The 19,760-nt window shown below is 40.0% G+C and overlaps 1 protein-coding gene across 2 annotated transcripts; it reads right to left on the bottom strand.

Moving 5' to 3' along the window:
* Positions 1–1,956: 1,956 nt before the first annotated feature.
* LOC113022836 (cadherin-like protein 26) lies at positions 1,957–14,207 on the bottom strand. 2 transcript variants are annotated; one of them, XM_080302053.1, is made up of 17 exons: positions 14,083–14,207; positions 13,594–13,716; positions 12,592–12,741; positions 12,155–12,296; positions 11,883–12,046; positions 9,580–9,711; positions 6,606–6,788; positions 6,080–6,396; positions 4,822–4,964; positions 4,506–4,730; positions 4,183–4,404; positions 3,964–4,085; positions 3,737–3,883; positions 3,548–3,625; positions 3,427–3,462; positions 3,264–3,347; positions 1,957–3,145 (listed from the first exon to the last, which is right to left on the bottom strand). In XM_080302053.1, the coding sequence occupies exons 1-17, from the start codon at positions 14,101–14,103 to the stop codon at positions 2,936–2,938; spliced, it is 2,499 nt and encodes an 832-aa protein (XP_080158179.1). In that variant the 5' UTR covers positions 14,104–14,207; the 3' UTR covers positions 1,957–2,935. The 2 variants fall into 2 exon arrangements, with proteins under 2 accessions (XP_080158179.1, XP_080158180.1); XM_080302054.1 differs by having other exon boundaries at positions 3,548–3,622.
* Between the last annotated feature and the right edge of the window lie 5,553 nt (positions 14,208–19,760).

Here is a 19,760-nt window from a genome sequence, read left to right as displayed (position 1 = left end):
TTCCTGTTCCCATGTCCCCCTCCTTGTGTTTCATTCCATGTCTCCCCTGTCTGTCATGTGTGTTCTCGCCTGCCCGTCATGTCTCTCACCCTCTGTATCTCTTCTGTCTGTCTCATCCCCATGCCTGCTTCTTTCCTCCGGCCCCGTGTCAAACCGTGTGTCTTAGCATGTGTTTCAGTGTGAGTCCTGTTTTATTTTGACAGTTCAGTGTGTTTAGTTTTGCTTCCTCTGTGTCATTATGTCTATTCATCCAAGCTGTGTTCCACATGTGTTTCCACTTCGCTTGTATATATTCTGTGTTTTAGCCTTTGTTCATCGTCAGGTCATCTGCTTATCATGCTTATCAATAGTTCATGTTTCAGGTTTTCTTTCCCAAGTCCAGGTTTTCATGTTCCATGTTCTTAGTGTTCCCGTTTGCCCTTTGTTTTGCATGTTTTTCTCAGCCTCAATAAACGGCTCGTTTTTTTGTTCATTTCCTCCCTCGAGCGTCTTCCTTTTGGTCCACAGTATTAACACAAGGGCTGCCGCCACATCCCTCTGACATGCTGAGGTTGGATCCAACTTTGAAACTAATCACATTGCACACTATTAACCTCTTAATCATGAAGAGGTCACATAAAATCAACGGTGCTGTACTGAATAAAGTGACAATTCACCACTCAGTGACAAAATATTTCTCCTACTGGAAACATCCAGATGTACAGAATCATCTTTTGGGGATTTTCCTACCTGGATGATTGAGCATTCACCAAGATATCTCACAGACGTATCATAAGGTACAGGTCAAAACCATTGGTATTCACTCTTTTTTGCTGGTAGATCCTACTGAGTTAACATCAGAGCTCATCATAGTACAGAAACAGCATTAGAGATGGTTATAAATGATCTTATTATCACCTCTGACAATGGATTCATCTCTGTTCTTGTTCTGCTGTTTGATACTATTGACTATAGACATTAGACATTAGAGCATGTCGTAGGAATTAAACGTACTACGCTGCAATGGTTTGAATCATATCTATCTAATATACTCCAATTTGTTCATGTAAATGGAGAGTCCTCTTCACACACAAAGGCTCCGTGCTAGAACCAATACATGAGTTCTGCTCTCTACCTGAAACTCCTGAAGGAGAATGTACGGCCATCAGTTTATGCCCTGAAGGTCACGTGCACATAACTTCAGTTATGCAGCAGGACAATGATTCAAAACACAACAGCAAGTTCATATCCTAATGGCACAAAGAATGAAACAAAATCAAGGTTATGGTGTGGTCTGGTCAAAGTCCAGACTGAAAGCAGATTTAGAGGCTTTAGCATGACCTTAAAAAGCATTGTTCATGTTCAAAAAGCATGTAGTGTGGCTGAAGGAAGGGGCCAAATTCCTTCACAGTAATGTACAAGACTCATTGAAAGTTATCACAAATGCTTGATTGGAGTTGCAGTTTCTGCCAACAGTGACTCAACCAGTTATATTTAGGGGGCAGTCACTTTTCCCACACAGGACTGACACATTTAAGTGTGGAAAAATATGCAAAACAAATTTCAACTTACTGCAGAAAGCAAATGCACACGCTTGCTTTGAGCACTGTCTCATGCATGCAGGTTCTAACAGTGCATGCATTAAAATAGTGCATCTGGGTTTTAAGACTTGTTTGTGTGAATGACAGCAGATTTCTTGCAAGAATCACATAAGTTACAGAAGTTTTCCTATAATACGCAAAGACTATACCTGTAATACAATAATCTAATAGTAAATTTTGTGTACAATGATCTAATTAACTACTCTGGGAGGAAATGATAATAATGCAGTGTAGCAGACATACTAAAGAGACTACCAACCTTATGAGGCAGCATGAGGACAAATTAACAAATTCCCCGCGTGTGGGACTAATAAAGGTTATCTTACCTGTTATCTTATCTGAAATGAACTAGTTCATAATGCCAAAATCCTCAAACTGCACACAAAAAAATCAAGTTTATTCAGCTCTGGTCTTAAAGTTACAAAGGAAAAAAATACAGAAGAAGAAGAAATAAAAACAACTCTCTGGTGTTCTGCCTCGTGGGTGCCGTCATTGTCAGTGGATATTAGATTTCAGGTTATCTGATATATGAAGAAAGACGTAGAGTAAAGAAACCAACACTGCTGCCCCAGTGACTTGGATCAGATAAGTGGAAGGTGGATGGATGGATGGATGGATGGATGGATGGACAAAAGTATTTCTCTCCTTGTGTGCATTTCAGAATCCACATGCATGGTTCCCACCGTGGGCTCCTGCAGCGACATGGCATCCGGTTTAGTTTAGTTGGATCATCATTTTGTTTCAATCGGATAATGACCCCAAACACACCTCCAGGTTGTGTAAAGGCTATTTGACCAAGAAGGAGAGTGATGGAGTGCTGTGCCAAATGGCCTGGCCTCCACAGTCACCTGACCTAAACTCAATCAGATGGTTTGGGATGAGGGTGGTTATTTCAATCTAAAATCTTTAAAATATGTTTTGAGTTATTTCAAACTTTTTTGTTTTCTACACAATTGTGTATGTGTTCATTCATAGTTTTGATGCCTTCAGTGAGAATCTACAAAGCAAATAGTCATTAAATAAAGAAAAACCATTAAGTGAGAAGGTGTGTCCAAACTTTTGAGTGGTAGTGTTTATCACAATGCTCCTATGGGGAAGTAAATGCCATTTTCCTTCCATATAAGTAGTAAGAGTGAAGAAACTGTCATGCATTAAAAAGCATAGTGGCCAATGTTTATTTCAGAGTTTTGGCGAATTCAACAGTTTGGTGTCAAAGTGCAGCCACACGGAGTCACACTGTGGTTGCAAACATCATATGCTGCATGTATGTCAGAGATCTTTAGATGAATTGCATGCTGACCAGGGAGCACTCTGGGCTCCTTCACCAGACCAGCTGTGTAACCTTGAAGAAATGATCATAAAGTGGTGTGCTTGGCTGTCATGCATGTAGAAGCCAGTTGGTGAAACTTTGGACACAGATCTTCCAGTGCGTCCTGAAATGAACCCTCTTCAGAAATACTGATTGCTTCCAGCTCTGAGGTGGTGTCTGAGTTCCCCTCCACTGCATAGATGTGAAGCTCATCATCCAGTGAGTCCCCTTTTTTCTCCTGGAACAATGTTAGCTTCTGTAAAAGGTGGAACATGTCAAAGGCAAATATGCCTACAGTGATTTTTTCAATAGTACAAGCTCATACATCTTTAAAAACGCAACATAGGAGATGTGACATACTTAAGACTACCAACCTGATGAAGCTGCATGTCATTAGACTCCGTAGCACAGCTCAAGTTTTGTGATTGGAGGATGCTCATATTGCCCATGTCTTCAAACTGCACACAAAAAGTTCACACATTTCTTCATCTCTGACTTCAAAGTAAAAATTACAAACACAAATGTCTGCTGTTCTACCTGATTGCTGCTGTCACAGCCAGAGGTCCAGTTTGACTGAAATTTGAAGAACACAAAGATATAGTTATTATTTTAAGATCCATTTGTAAGACATCCTCAATTCTCAGTGCGTGTTTACAACCTGGTTCCCAGTGTAGCTGGAACGCTGGGACAGGCTTTCTCTTCTTAAATTCTGATGTGGTGAGTGGATGAAGCTCTGCTTCATTTCATGTTGAAAAGGATGACAACAGTTGAACTATAGAGGATTCTGTTTATCACACTCTCAAGGGATGCTTCACAAAAGTACATGTTCCATGGAAGGATGACCTACCCTAGGTTGTGAGTTTAAGCTGTGAAAACTGCCAAAAGTCACCCTTGCTGAATGTCGTCTATTTCTCCGCCCATTCAGTGGAATATGGAAATTAGATTGATTATATTGCTCCATACAAACTGGTTCTTCCATAATAGTGTAAAGAATCTAAAGAAAAAGAAATGGTTTATTGATATTTCCCTTTAAATGGGTCATTGGCATGGTTGCAAATGTTTCTAAACAGTGACCTCGCAGTTGTCTCCTGGTGCCTCAGTGTTTGATTGGAGGAGGATTCCTCCTGAACAATCTTCAGGCTCCATAGTAAAAAACTCTCTTTTGGACGAGATGCTGAGTCCCAGCAGCAGCAGAACTGTCAAAGAGTAAAATAAAACTTATACTGGGTTCTTAGAGATGTTAGCACACATATCACAGTTCTCCTACACTAAAGTAAACGGTGAGTTTCTTACACAGAAGAAGTAAAAGTGAAGAAATGATCATGAATAAAGCATAAGGGCCAATGTTTATTTCAGATTTCTGGCGAGTTCGACAGTTTGGTGTCAAAGTGCAGCCACATGCAGTCACACTGAGGTTGTAAACTTTAAATGCTCCCTGCATGTCGGAGATCTTTAGATGAATTGTGTGTTGGCCAGGGTACACACCGGGCTCCTTCACCAGACCAGCTGTGTAACCTTGAAGAAAAGATCAGGAAATGATAGGATACTTTAGGAGTTCTGGCTTTTGTGCTTGTTTTTCTGTAATATGTCACTAAATACATGAAGGATGTTTCTACCATAACCAGGATTCAGTCTCCATTTTCCTTCAACATTTCCCAACAGTTCAAAAGTGAAAGGCCCTCCATAAGGGGCTTCATCTGGGTCAAAGGCCTCGATGTTGGTGGTTGTGGGGGCATCAGACACACACACATCCAGGCTGTCCACTGTTAGCTGTGGCACGTTGTCATTCTGGTCCCACACATGGATATGTAGTGTAGCTGTTCCTGTCATTGGTGGTATACCTGTCCAAGATGCAAGAAATGTAGTACAAAAAAAAAAGCTGTTATTTAGATTTGTTTTGTTTGTTTTTTAAAAGTCAGAGTGTGTGTTTACCTTTGTCAACTGCATACACTAAGATGGTGTAGGTGCCGTTAACAACGTGTGGAGATTCTCTGTCGGGCGTCTTTATCATTGTGATGTTTCCTGTGAGGGGATCCACCGTCACCCAGCCAGCAGGATCATTTCCTACCTTGTACCTGTGGACAGATTCAGTGCACTTAGACAGAACTGAACAGCTTCAGATCAACGTTCAGTTCATGTTAATTACAATTTTTCTCAGTCAATTTGGTGCAATTATTAAAGCAGAACAGTAACTTTCACTTCTCTTATTTTTCCAGGTATTTGCAGCAACACAAGGACCATGTCAGTCCTGCAGCCCAAGACAGAAAATAAACTTTTTGTCAAAGCAGAAAAGTGACTTTAAAAAGCCCGACTCCCTCTCACACTAGTTTGTGCTAGAGACCAGCAGAGCACAGCACGTCAATGTCTGCGACAATTCTGCCTCCCTCTTGCGTAGTAGTGGGAATGTTGACTTGGGAAATAATGGACCAGGTAAAGTGAGCCCATCTTAGCGAGCCTGATCCTGGCACAGATCTGCCCAATCGCACCTTTGTTCCACCAGCTTGTAGGTCCCAGGTTTTACAAGAGTTTTATATTGAGGCAGACCTTTTGGTGGCCCACCTTAAATAAGGATGCTCGCAAATTCCTCTTATCCTGCTCGGTTTAACCCATGGTAAATCCCACTCTTAGCCTCCTGCCTCCCCACCTGCTCCCATTGCCCTTGACTGGCCACCCCTGGCCTCATATCGTGGTAGATATCATTAATGGTTTATCCCCCTCTGAGGGCAACACCAGCATTCTAACCATGATTGGTAGTCTAAAGCAGCCCACTTCATAGAACGTCTGAAACTTCCCTACACCTCTGAGACTGCACAGGTAATGGTTAACCACGTTTTCCGTCTTTATGGTTTTCCAGCTCACATTTTTTTTTGACAATGTGCCAACTTTTTTAAAGCGCTAGGGGCAAAATTCAGATAAACCTTAAGACTGCCCTCCTGTGTGTCACATCTCAAAATCCTGCGTCCTGGAGCTCTCAGGTCATTTGGGTCAAGTACGCACACAGCACGCTCACTTCCTCTGCCATGAGGCTGTTGCCATTTGAAGTGTCTTTAGGTTATCAGCTGCCTTTTTCCCCCAACACTTGGGAAGGAGATGGTGGTCCCATTCCTGATTTTTTGAGAGTTTAGATAATGACGTTTCTCATGTGAGAATTGCACCAAATTAATTGAGAAACTGTAAAACCATCCCTTACAGAAAGTCTTTTGCACGACTGGAGTCAGGATCCACAGCCGTCACTTTATCAACCCAGGTTCCAGCCGGTACGTTCTCCATCACCGCGACCTCGTTCAGGGTCACGCTGAATTTAGGAGGGTCGTTGGCATCCTCCACATCAATGGTGACTTTTACAGACTGAGGTTCAGCTGCACCAGAGGGATCATGGCCTTTAATGGTGTCAACTTTCCAGAGGCCTGAGGACGTCCTCTCTTTTACTTTACAGGGGTAATATGGTGCCTCGTTTTCCACTGAGATCAGCAGCTCCCTCTGCGCCCCATTCTCAAAGTCTAAAGGCTGAAATTAACAGTTGTTAAATAAAATCAGTAAATTATCATTTATGAAATTCAAAAAATATTGTTAGCATCATTATATAAGAGTATAATCTTTGTTAGCCCAAAAAGCAGGTTTGACAACTATGTATTAATTACAGAGACGTTGAGAAAGTAATTACAGAGAAACTGGGTGTCACTGTAATGTATGGCATGTAGTCAAACACCACTTACTTCAACTACTGTCAGGATCCCATCATTAGTCTCTAAGTCTGTTAGTATCTTGAAGTTCTCTCCCTCATCACCATGTATGGTGTACCTGGCTCTCCATGCAGAGGTGTGGGGGGTGTCTTTGTCTGTCACATGCAGCCTCAGAGGAGAGACCCCAGTCTCAAGCTCCTTCACTTTACCAGTGCCCTGTGGTTTGAATACAGAGTGTATAAACCTGTAGAAGAACTTTCCAGTGATAGTTCACAATTTTGAAATATATACATTTGCCCTTCTTCATCTTTGCTGATGTTATTATTTATGCAGTCATAGAGTCAGTGTGGTCTTTTAACAATGGTTATAGCCCTGGTAACAAATTATCATTATATAAAATAATTACTTGGTGGTTACATGAAGTTGGGTTAAGACGAAGAAGCTCTCTGAGCATTTTTTATTTTTAAGAGAATAGTATTATGTCTTATATATATTCATTTTGTTTTCTTTGTTCTTATTAAATGTACTAATAGAAATTTGTATTGCAGCAAAATGAGCCATGGCTGCTTTTATCTGCAGAGTGATCGCAAGAATACTAAAAAGTTCATGTCTTAAGAATCTCACGGTTAGTTAGCAACAATGAAGAAAAACTCTCGCCTTATACATATGGAGTCACTTGTTATCAACATTTAAATGAAATAAATACTGCTAATGATGTTAGACTTTTGACACCATCTGGTGAGATCAATAGATAGGCAGCGTACTGGCTGGCTGCGTCAATACCTGAGCGCCTTAAACACTACAGGTAATATGTGACAAACGACTGCTTAGGCAGCACTCGAGCGCCTCTAACTATAATAATAACGTCTAATTGTCACATAAGCGAAGACAGTCAGATAAGGTTAGCAAGACAGATGTTTACTTTGATTACACCAAAATTATGTAGGAGTAGGTAGAAACAGATCCCAACCCTCCCCTGTGCATTGGTAGGACTAATGTTGAAGCAGTCACATCCTGCAAGTATCTGGGAGTTTAACTGGATCACAAGCTGGAGTGGTCTGCCAACAGATTCTTCAATGTATGCAGCAGGCTGCTCTATATGTTTAATCAGTCTGCTGTTGCGAGCACCATTTTCTTTGCTGTGGCGCGCTGGGGTGCAGGTACCAAAGCAAAGAAAAAACTCAGGAAGGTAGAGTCTGTTGTTGGAATGAAGCTCGCCACCCTGGAGGAGGAGATCAGTGACAGAATGCTGGTAAGTCTGCTGGCAATCACGGACAATGACTCCCACCCCCTCCATAACACACTGGACAATCTAAAGAGCAGTTTCAACAATAGGTTCCTTCAACCTCGCTGTCTGAGGGAACGTTACAGCAGCTCGTTCCTTCCCACTGCTATCAGCTTGTTTAATTCATCCACTTAGGTCAGATTCACACATGTGGAACAGAATTCATCACACCTCAATGCACCCCTGTCACATTTGTACACCATGACGTATTTGTACACATACTTTTATATTTATATGTATATTTATACCTATATCCCTGTATTTATCTTAATATGTATCAGTCACAACTCTTTTTCTACACTCATTTTATATGAGTGCTTGTTTCTTATTGTATATTTGCTGCTATGACAACTCAGTTTCCCTCTGGGATTAATAAAGTTTCTCTGATTCTAATGGATAATAGGGACTGATTTGTAAATTATTGGAGATGAATAACTCGAGCTTATTATATAATATTACAATACAGTATATTTCTGACTAACTAGGCAGCTCATGCGCTTTCTCTGGACAATACTTTGTTTAAAGATAGAACACAGTTCAGGGTTAACGTGAATGAAAACCACATGTGAATGTTATTGTCCCTTCTGTTCTCCCCAGCTTTTTGCTGAGGTTTGTTTTCTTTCTCTTTCGCTCTCCCTCCTCTTGCTTTCTGTTTGTTTTTTTTGTTTTTTTCATATTACAGTGTGGTACTCATTGTGGCTTCCCACCTTAGGCTACATGCACCTGCCTGAAATGAGCTTACCTGTGACTCATGTGCTCACCTGGCAGTCTTCACTGGATCGTTGCACTCTCTAGTTAGTGAAGCCCTGACTTTTGCTCCTGTTGTTTTCACCTCTCAATGCACTTTTCACTGTGCAGACCTTCACTTTCCCCTGGACCCCCATTTCCCAATCACACATTTGTATATAGCACTTTGTGGTTATTTCACTGTAAATAAACATGAATTAACTCCAGTTTATTCCAGTGAACATGACAGTGAGGTCAGAGGTCAATTGTGACATGATATTTAGATACAAACTAAGATGTGATATTCAGGATACAGATATACCAATATCATTTCCTAAAACACAGGAAAATTTTAATCTAAATAATTTTTGTTTGAAAGATAAAAGACCTTTTATAAAGGTCTGACCTCATTTGCCCTTGAAAAAAGGTCAGAGATCCAAAGTAACGTGAAAATTACAAAATAATGTTCCCTATATGCCGTCAGTACAAAGAATGGCAGTAAGAAACAGTTCTAAATACCTCTGTGTAGTAGGATTGTCATTGTGACCTTTAGGTCACTCAACTGACCTTGAAGAAGAGGTCAGAGGTTTAACACAGTGTAATATTTTAAATCTTTATAAGGTCCGTTCTACATGTTGTTAACATGACCCCACACCCTACAACGATTTATAAGAATTCATTCAAAACTTTTCAAACTATCAGAATGTAAGAATGTGAGCAGTACCAAAAACATAACCTCCATGGCAGATGTAACAAGGTAACTACATCAATTTATTAGGCCTTAAACAGATTGTGATGCAACATAAATATGATTTATTGTTAATTTATCCCTTTTTTAACCTTTGATTTTTTGAGCTTATCCTGTTAAAGTGGTTCATCAAAAATTTAAGTTTCACTTGATAGTTCTGTATACACTACACATCAGTATCAGGTTACAGGTGTGAGACTGCTGAAACTGGTGCTGTTTGGAGTTTGTAACACCAACTGACTGCCTACCGTTTGACCGCTGATGACTGGAAGGTGGTTGTTGCCATTCCCTACATGAACGACAACAATGGTTGAACTGGACAGTTTGACTACTTCACCGTGGTCTTTGGCCTCCACCACTATTGTAAACTTTTCAGCCACCTTAATACAAGCAAATGGAGAGTTTCACATTAACAGACTAAAAGAAGAATAAAGAATTAATACTATTCTCTATATTTCTTCCCAAAGGAGTTGGACCACTTGTCACCAAATGTAGCTTACTGGCAATTTTATGTAGTACAGGATTATAGCAGAGGTGTGGACTCGAGTCACATGACTTGGACTCGAGTCAGACTCGAGTCATTAATTTTATGACTTTAGACTTGACTTGAAAAAATGTTGTAAGACTTGTGACTTGACTTGGACTTTTACACCAATGACTTGGGACTTGAATTGGACTTGAACCGGTTTACTTGAAAAGACTTGATATTTTACCCCAAATATAAAATTTAACATGCATATTATATAGAGATTGAAAATGTGACGTCATTCACGGGTAGAACCGCAAAGGATTCTGGGAACTCGTGGCAAGCGGTACTAGCGCACACAGGCTTTCAATTAAAATCAGTTATACAGCGATAAAAAGAAACACAAAAATGTCAAGAAGCCGTTGTATTATTAACTGCAATAGCCGGTCGCATGACAGCCACGGGAAGCCGATGGGTAAAGAGATCGGTTGTTATCGGATTACGTCGTTGAAGAGAAATTGTTCGAGCCATGTTTCCGAAGTAACAAAGACGCGACGGATGGCCTGGATTGCAGCCATTCAAAGATCAAATATAACGTCCCAGAACACTCCAGCTCACAGGTTAGTCTGCTCAAGCATTTACACGAAGGTCAGTGTTTTTTAGTAGTTAATACGTCATTTTCATAACATAATTGGTGATATAGGTTACAAGCAAGTCTGACGCTGAACAGAAATTGTCGCGCTATGCTACTTTATTTATTGTGTTTATTGTGCATAAATAGTGGATTGTCCTGACACAATATTGCGTTTCGCTTCTGTTATTATGGTACACTGACAAAAACATATACTTTTATTCACAGGATAAAACAGTTGTTTTGTATCACTAATTGCCCAGTACGATTACAGCATACAGTATTATTGTCACTGCTACATTTCTGTAACGCGTACCAGAAATTATTTCCACTACTAATTAATTACCGTTGAGCTCAAAGGTCCTATTAATAAACGGTTAAGGAATGTGTATTTATGACGACGATTTGTGAGACTGGTAAACTTATGATATGTACGATGGTCTTTCGTTCTACACGGTGCGTTTCACGGTCCTGCACCCATCCGTCGGTAAACTGTACCTGGGCTTGTTGCAGTGACCTGAAGTTACTAAACTTCATGAGTGTGTGCACTCACTCCAAGAACCGTATGATTATAAATATGCATATAAATATGCTAAGATGAGATAGCTGACTTCATCTAACTAGCAAATGTTGTCCAGGCTACGTTGGTGATACAGTTTTTTTTAATGTGTATGATATTTTTGTCATGCGATTTTAAAGCCGGTCCTATAACCGCATCCAAGAATAACATGCAGCTTATCTCAGAACTGTCGGTGAAAATTATTCTTGGAGCTAGGTTTAATTGAGCTGCATTTTAAAGAGGTGCAATTTCACAATTTGTGTATATTTTCTAAGTTCACTATTTTGTCATGTGTTGAGAAAAACACAGATTTAAAAATTACATGGTCTAATATTTACATTTAGCATAACTGCAACATTATTTTTTCGTTTTGTTTTTTTTAAAGACTCGAAAGGACTTGAAATTCAAAGTTGCAGACTTGTGACTTGACTCGGACTTTTACACCAGTGACTTGAGACTCGACTCTGACTTGCCTGACATTACTTGAGACTTGACTTGAGACTTGAGGATAAAGACTTGAGACTTACTTGAGACTTGCAAAACAATGACTTGGTCCCACCTCTGGATTATAGTATTAAAGTATTCATACTAGTGTATCCTCTTCATTTCCTCCCAAAGGAGTTAGACCATTGTGGAAAAAGTTGAGTGATATTTGAATGTATTACAGGAATGCTTTTTATTATGCCTTAAAACCCACATGCATCTGTTCATGCACTGTTACAATCTTTACAAACATCAGACAGTGGTCAAAGTAAGCATGCGCATTTAAATACTGCAGTAAGTTTTACTTTGTCTTATCAGTTACAGATCTAGCCAAACAGGAAATACCTCCGTTCTTCTTACTCATCTTTAAAGTGTTTTGTACTCCTGACATATCATCAAAAGAGTCTCTTACCTTGTAATTTAAACAACCTTTGAATGAGATGTATCCAGACTCATCAATGAAAAATTGAGTGTCTCTAACATTTGGAGACACAGATTTGATTTCATAGTGGAAGGTTGAGTTTAGTGTTTCGCTCTTGTCTATGTCAGTAGCGTGCACTTTCAAAAGATTGGAGCCTGTCGGGAAATAATAACTCAAACTAAATATGACTCGGTGTATTCAATAATCAGCATGTAATTCAATTCAAAGGAAGAAGCATTTATGTAGGTTTTTTTTTTTTGTACCTTGTGTTGATTCCTGAGGAAGGTTAATCTCATACAGATCCCTCTCAAAGCGTGGTGGATTGTCATTGATGTCCTTTACAGAAATCAGAATTCCTAACCTGGTTTCAATTGATTCGTCCATTTTTCTGGCCTGAAGTCTTAGCTAGACATCAAAAGATATCAAAAAGAGTTACTCACAATATAAAGACAAACATGATTAAATGCATGGACATTGGGGATGTCGTGTGAGAAATGATAAAACAGATATTTTTCAGTTCTGTGAGAAGAAGTTTAAAATGTTTCAAAGACGTTTTAAGCTTTTTTGCACATCAAAAGTATCAAATCAGGTAAAACCCCTCATGATTAAAAAATCATCTTTTCCCCCCACAGAACACATAAATAGTTTGAAATTCTGTGGCATCACTACATGTTGGTCTTTAGCATTTGTTGATTCTAACCTCAAGTGTTTGCCACTCCTCATAGTCCACGGCCTTGTGGACGTACAACACGCCAAACTCTTTGTCAATGGAGATGACTTCCGTCGGCTCCTCATCCACCCCTTGTCCTTGCAGTTCAAAGTATATTGGATATTTCCTGTCAATATTCACCTACAACACAACAGCAAATTTTTGTAAGGTCAAATTTTGGAGTTATGATTTGAATGCATCGCTGGTAAATTTTGACAATGAAAAACATGATTAAATAAAATGATGTGCAGGTGTCACAGGAATGTGACTGTCAAGACAGCTTATCAGTTTACTGTTTTTTCATAGTAACAGTATTTTGTGGTAATTGCATTAAAATTTACGTACGCCCATAAACTAAATTCACTGTTCTATTTATGCCACAAAAAGAAAATAAAGAAAATGAAGAATGTATAAAAGATGGAACTGTTTACAAAAAGGAATTTTTTTTAGTTGGTCATAACTGGAAACTGGAATAATTGGTCATGGTTTCTAGAAAGTGACATTGCTGCTGAGTTTCTCAAATATATTTTTTTCTGGAGCTTTTAATACAACAACACAAGTGCCATTTAGTCCTGTAGTGTTGTCCAAATTAAGACAATGTTGGATAATACCTCCCACCCACTCCATGACATGTTGGCTAGTCACAGGAGCACGTTCAGTGAGGGCTGAGATTACCAAAAAGCACCACTGAACGACCACACACCTGTGGCCATCTCCCTGTACAACTCCTCCATACACTGTAAACACTGCAATAGTTATATCCTTTTTTTCTACTCTGTAATATTTCACTCAACATTTTTGATATTATTTATAATCACCTTATCTATAATCAACCCACAAAATTTCCTCAGGGATTAATAAAGTATGCTGATTCTGATTATATTCAAGAAAATGTAAGCATCTGAACAGCCAATACAAAGAAAAGTGGCTCACACCAAAACATAAGTAGCACTAAAGGTAAAATTGGAAGCTTTCTCTGGTTGAATTTCTCACCTCGCCCAACTTATATGGGAAGGGGCCTCGATGGCCCTCCTCAATCTCAAAGGAGCCAATAATCCACGCTCTTCTGTGACGGCTCAGCAGCTCTGAAGTTGTTGCACTTGACAAACAATAAACCTGGAAGACAAAACAGGAATGGAGTTTAAAATATAAGTAATTTATGTGAGTGGAAAAATGAGCTTCCTTTGTGGCTGGTAAACTAGATCTGATAAGATGCACACACAAGAAATTCTGAAGAAATACACAAAAACACTTCAGACTGATTTTTAAAACTCATGAAAAACTTTAAATCAATTTTAAGAAATGTCAGAAAACATTATCAAAAGTATCTTTAGTTCCTTAAAAATAGTGTTTGGATAACATTTGTCACATGGCTACAAAAGCATTTTGACAAACGATGTACGATAGATGAAGAGTTCCATTAGGTCACACAAGATTCAACCAGATACCGGATTGTATCAAAAAAGAAAATGTAATACGTACCAATAGAAAGAAGCAGAGCATGATGTTCGTTCAGTACGTGCAGCTTAGTGAGGACTGACTTTTACCAAAGAAGAAAGACCCAGTCCTCTTCTTTCCACACCCACACAGATAACTATAAAATTTATTCTGCAGTGTGCGTGTATATACCTGTCTTTCCAGGGAACCCGCTTTTTGCCCTCATGTTTTGTTCTGGACACAATTTGAAACCACAAGTTACACAAGTTTCGATTTCAAAGCTTCACCTCCTTAAACAAATGTAGTTGATCAGACTAAGATTCAACAACTTTGTCCACAAAGACAATAATCAATGATTCTGCTGGTAGTTTCCAGACCAGAGTCTGGTCAGAAATTTTCCAGGTCACTGTCTCACTCCAGAAATTTTACATGTTGTTGCAGGTGATTCGCTTTGACAACCATGATAAAGGAACAGGACGTCGTCAACAGAACAAATTGCCCGCCACTCATGTATATCCCACGTCCAAACGTCACAGTGGATGTGCATCTGGTGGCTTGTAGGGAATGCTGCCCTTTCAAATAGTACATGCCTAGAAAGCACCGTGAATATGGCATAAACATATGGGCAACAATGTGATCCCAGGACAAGTTATGCCTGGAACATGTAGGCTTCTACTGAATCAAGTCAAGTTTGTGGTTCTGGAGATGATTGCAGGTCTCAGGGACATAAAAAAACTCATTTTTGATCAGGAACACAAAATTCTTTACATGAGATGAACACAACATGAGGGTTAATACATACAGATGTCTCTCTGGCAGAAAGGGGTTTGCTGCACAAAGCAGCAGTGATTGATGATGTTGTTGCTTTCTGCATTAAAGTTCTTTCGAGGCAAACTTCTCCTCCTCAGACTGTACACTGGTTCATAAAGTGCTGTTTTGAAAAATGGAGTTCGGGAATTTTACCGTTGTCATCTTTGTTTTTTTAAAGCATGATACGCAGGAGTGTGTTCAACTGTGAGATCACTCTGTATGCATAGCGTGCTGGTATGCTATCACTTCTGAATCAAAAGAAACCATAAAAAATTAGCAGTGCTGTATCAAATATAAATTGTAAGTGCTGCAGAAAGCAGAAATGATTGGCGATGTCTTTGCTGCTTTTAAAGGAAACTTCTCCTCAGACTGTTCACGTGTTTATGAACTCCTTTTGAAAAAAACAAAGTTGAGCAATTTAACGGTTGCCATTTTTGTTTGTTTTTTTAAACCATGACGACCGAGGGTGCATCCAACTGTGAAACTAATCACTTTGCATGCTGACATGCAATCACTTCTGAATCACAAAGTAGCCACACAAAAATAAATAGTGAAAACTTGAAAGTAGATGGTTGAGTTATTGTCTCCAACAGTTTTATCTGACTTTTATTTATCTCCTGTTTACCATTAGAGATCATGCAGACTTGAGGACTTTTTGGACTGCCTTCACAGCTTATGCTAAATCCAACTATATATAGAGTAAATACTGTGCAAAATTCCTGAGCTAGCCCTTTGTTTTGTATATAAAATGGAAACTAGGTCTAGGGATTTATTTTAACATGTGCAAAATGGAAATACAACAACAATAAGTTTACAACGACTTCTGAATATTGCTCAGGAATAGTTCTCCAGGCTTCTTCAAGGATATTCAAAGCACTTCCTGCTGTTGGCTGTTTTTTGTCAAGATGATCCCAAACTGCTTCAGTAATGTTTAGGTAGAGGTATGGGATCACTGCCATCTTGGAAAATGAAGCTGCTGCCAATTAGACACTCTCCAGATGGTATTTCATGATATAGCAAAATCAAGATCCTCAACACCATTGGCTGAATGACAGAGCCTCCACACACATAGCACAACAAGTCCACGAGAGCTTATCTTTACATTTTTGCATGCTGTATTGCAGAGTTGGCAAAAGTACAGACATTCTGTACTTAAGAAGTACAAATACTACTTTTAAAAAATACTCCAGGAAAAGAGTAAGAGTAAGAAAATATAAAGTAGGGTCTATTTTTGTGCAAAGCTAACTAAACCTTGTGATATATTAACATAATGATAAAATAAGATCACAATTTCAATGTCACACGTTGTATAATGACTGCACCCACCTACAGCTCACTCTTTCTTCACTCCCACATGGCGCGGCAGCTGAGGTGAGTTTTTTTTTTTTTTTTTGGGGGGGGGGGTGTCTCCTGAGTTCGCTTATCATTTTAAGTTAATGAGTGACTTAAATCATACTTTGTTTTTTTTCAGAGTTAGTCCATGTGGCTCAAGAGTTGGGAGTTCGCCTTCTAATTGGAAGGTTGCCGGTTCGAGCCCTGGCTCGGACAGTCTCGGTCGTTGTGTCCTTGGGCAAGACACTTCACCCGTTGCCTACTGGTGGTGGTCAGAGAGCCCGGTGGCGCCAGTGTCCGGCAGCCTCGCCTCTGTCAGTGTGCCCCAGGGTGGCTGTGGCTACAATGCAGCTTGCCATCACCAGTGTGTGAATGGGTGGATGACTGAATGTGTAAAGCGCTTTGGGGTCCTTAGGGACTAGTAAAGCGCTATACAAATACAGGCCATTTACCAAGTGTGTCTTCAATACTGATTATTTGAATAAAATGAGAAACCTGTAAGCAATTCTCATTCTGACCGGATTTACCTATGATGGTAACAAGTTCCTGCTTCCTCTGAACCTCCTCCTCTTTAACACCACCTCTGCTGTAGTGCCATTTTTTTTAGAAGCATTTCAAGCTGCTATATCCCCATTAAGTACAGTACATAGTAACTACACAAACTGCTAAAAAGTACAATAATCTACAAAGAAATTGAAAACATTTTTTTACAAGTTTTTTTGCAGAAATTTCAGAGGTGTATGCCTCAAAACTGTAAATGCAAAAAAGTTGTGGTATCTTCATAATTTCATTTTTGAGATACACACATTTTTAAAAACTGCAGTAAATACAAAAATAGTTATTACTGTGCAAAAAGAAAAACAGCATGTGCATGAAAATAAATTATTGTCAAAACAGCAATCAAAGTTCTAAGTATCCCAGGAACTACACAGAAAGTCACAAAGCCAAACACGACTTTCAATACTACCACCTTTGAAAGGCCCTGGTTTTCGCAGGTAATGGCGAAACATATAGCAATCTGTGCTGACGTGATGATGTTTATTTCAATGTAGGAAGTGTTTCTGGATTATAATGTTTTTGTTGTTGTGTGTGCTTTTTATGCTTACAGTCTGGTTCTTGTGTAATCTGGCACTCCTCCTTTTCTAACCGTTTCCCTTTCTTAAGAATGGCTTCGTGACAGACACTCTTCCATTTAGACTATTTTGATGAGGCGTCGGTAAACAGAAGAAAACAAGAGGCAGATGCTTCTGTCAGGTCCTGTTTTAGATCTTTGTTGAATTTCTTTTCCTATTACTTAAGGGATGCAGTGCAACTAAGAACTAATCTGATAATTAAAAGCTACACTTTTGCTATTAGGAGTGGCTCATGGTCAAAGTAGCCAAAGTAGCTGCAGCCCTGACAGCTGACATGTCGGTGTCACAGGAAGATTGTGTGCCATTTGTGGTGAGGACCCAAAAGCAGACCTGAACATGAAACCTGCAAAGTGAAACGAGAAAAGCAGACAAACTGACAAGAGACAAAGGGAAACTGACACCATAAATACACATGAGGGGGATTAAGGAAAGTAGAGACACATGGGAACATAGATAGAATGAATAGACATATCAAGATGAGGGAAGCGAAACTGAACACAGGATGAGGGACTGTCAAAATAAAACAGGAAAGACACTGGACTTCTATGCTCATGTTTTTCCTTATGTTCTGAGTTTAGTTGTAATTTCTGGTTCTCTTGTTCTCTTGTCCATTAGGTTTCCTTTGTGCCTTTGTCTTCATCTCAGTGTGTGTCGCTCCCTCGCCCTCTGTGTGTCTTCGTTGTGTTAGTGTGTTTTGTCTCCTGAGTCCGTCCTGTTCCCATGTCTGTTTCTTCAACTCCACGTGGCAGACAAAAAGTCAAGCCCATGTGGCAGACAGGGCTTAACCCTAGGGCCGGGGAAGATTGACCAGTGGCAGAGACTAAACTGTTCAGGACGCCAGCCATGTGACCAGCAGTGGAGACATGGTATGACTGGGAGCGAGACCAGTGATGGTGATGGAGAAGTTCTGGTGGCCAGCCCCCAGCTAAAGCAGGAGTGGAAGCCTTCAGAGGCCCAGAGTTGGCGGAGACTGCCAGCTCAGTCTCCGGATAGGCCCCAGACAAGGTTTCAGTCAAAGGGAGAAAGTTCTTCACATTGCTGTCTTGATGCATGCTCAATCATCCAGGTAAGTAAATCCCAAAAAATTGTAGCCAACTTGTGCATGGAAGAAGTGGAAAGGAGGACTTTGTTATCCTAGCCTGGAACACCACCAAGTCATTGGTTCAAGTATGTGGATGAAACCTGGTCAAAAATCAAATTTCGTGCCTGAGATTTGATCATTAATCACATTAACTCAGTAGACCAAGACATCAAATTCACCAGGGAAGATAAGAAAAGTGGCAGGTAAGCCTTCTTAGATTGTAAGATTTCCATCAGCAATGGGGGACAATTAAAAGTTGATGTGTACTGTACGGATCAGTAATTATGGTTTGATTCTTATCATCCACTGGAACATAAACTGGGCGTAATCAGGATGCTACAACACAAAGCAAACACCATCCCCACAGAAACAGTGGCCAGGTAAGCAGAAGAACATCACATCAGGAGGGCCCTGAGTAAATGTGGTTATCCCAGTTGGACTTTTGTGAGAGCTGGGAAGGTGCCCAAAGAAAGCTCCAGCCAATCCAGGAGAGAAGGACAACTGCTGCCTAAGCAAAAACTCTTAGTGATCCCGTATGTGTCAGGAGTATCGGAACAGCTGAGATGGATTTCTTCTAAACACCACGTCTCTGTGGCTTTTAAACCCCAAAACATGCTGTGCCAAAAATTGGTCCACCCCAAGGTCACCCGACACAAACAGAGTAATGTAGTGCATGCTCTTGAGTGGCAGGAGGATTGCCATGATGTATACATTGAGGAAACCAAACAACCTCTGGCTAAGTGGATGGCACAACACGGAAGAGCTAACTCGTCAGGCCAGGACTCTGAAGTCTATTAACATCTATGCAGGCCACTGGACACTCTTTCAGTGATGAGGATGAACACATCCTGGACAGGAAGGAATGCTGGTTTGGGTGGGGAGTCAAGGAGGCAATTTCCATGAAAAGGGAAAGACCATCTCTGAATACTCTTTACATTATCTGTGACTGCAGACAGTGCCATATCAGGAGCAGTCAATCCCCAATACTCTAATTTTCTACAAAAACATAGGTTAGAAACAAAAACTTTGACTTTGTCTTCCTTTGAAACAAAACTATTGGACGTCATAACTTGCCCAGAAGCAACAGGCACAACATTCAGGCATGCTGTCAAGGAAACACAACTGAACTGAACTTATTCAGTTCAAACATTTTCTTGTCAGTATTTGAATTTCAAAGTCATATTCCAAACAAACATCGAGAACACTGGCTGGTTCAGAAACAAAACACTCAGTCCTTGGCACAGCAACAGAAGTCCAAACTTGTCTGCGGCCAATTCTGAAACAATTCTCACAACTTCAGTTTGGTGGTGCAAGACACAGACACTGAACTCTTATAGGGAACTGCAGTTTAGTATCATCCCGCCCCC

The sequence above is a fragment of the Astatotilapia calliptera genome, chromosome 5 (assembly GCF_964374335.1).
Source record: "Astatotilapia calliptera chromosome 5, fAstCal68.1, whole genome shotgun sequence".
NCBI lineage: Eukaryota > Metazoa > Chordata > Actinopteri > Cichliformes > Cichlidae > Astatotilapia > Astatotilapia calliptera.
Note: the sequence above shows the minus strand (reverse complement) of the source record. Positions and strands in the feature narration are given on the sequence as shown.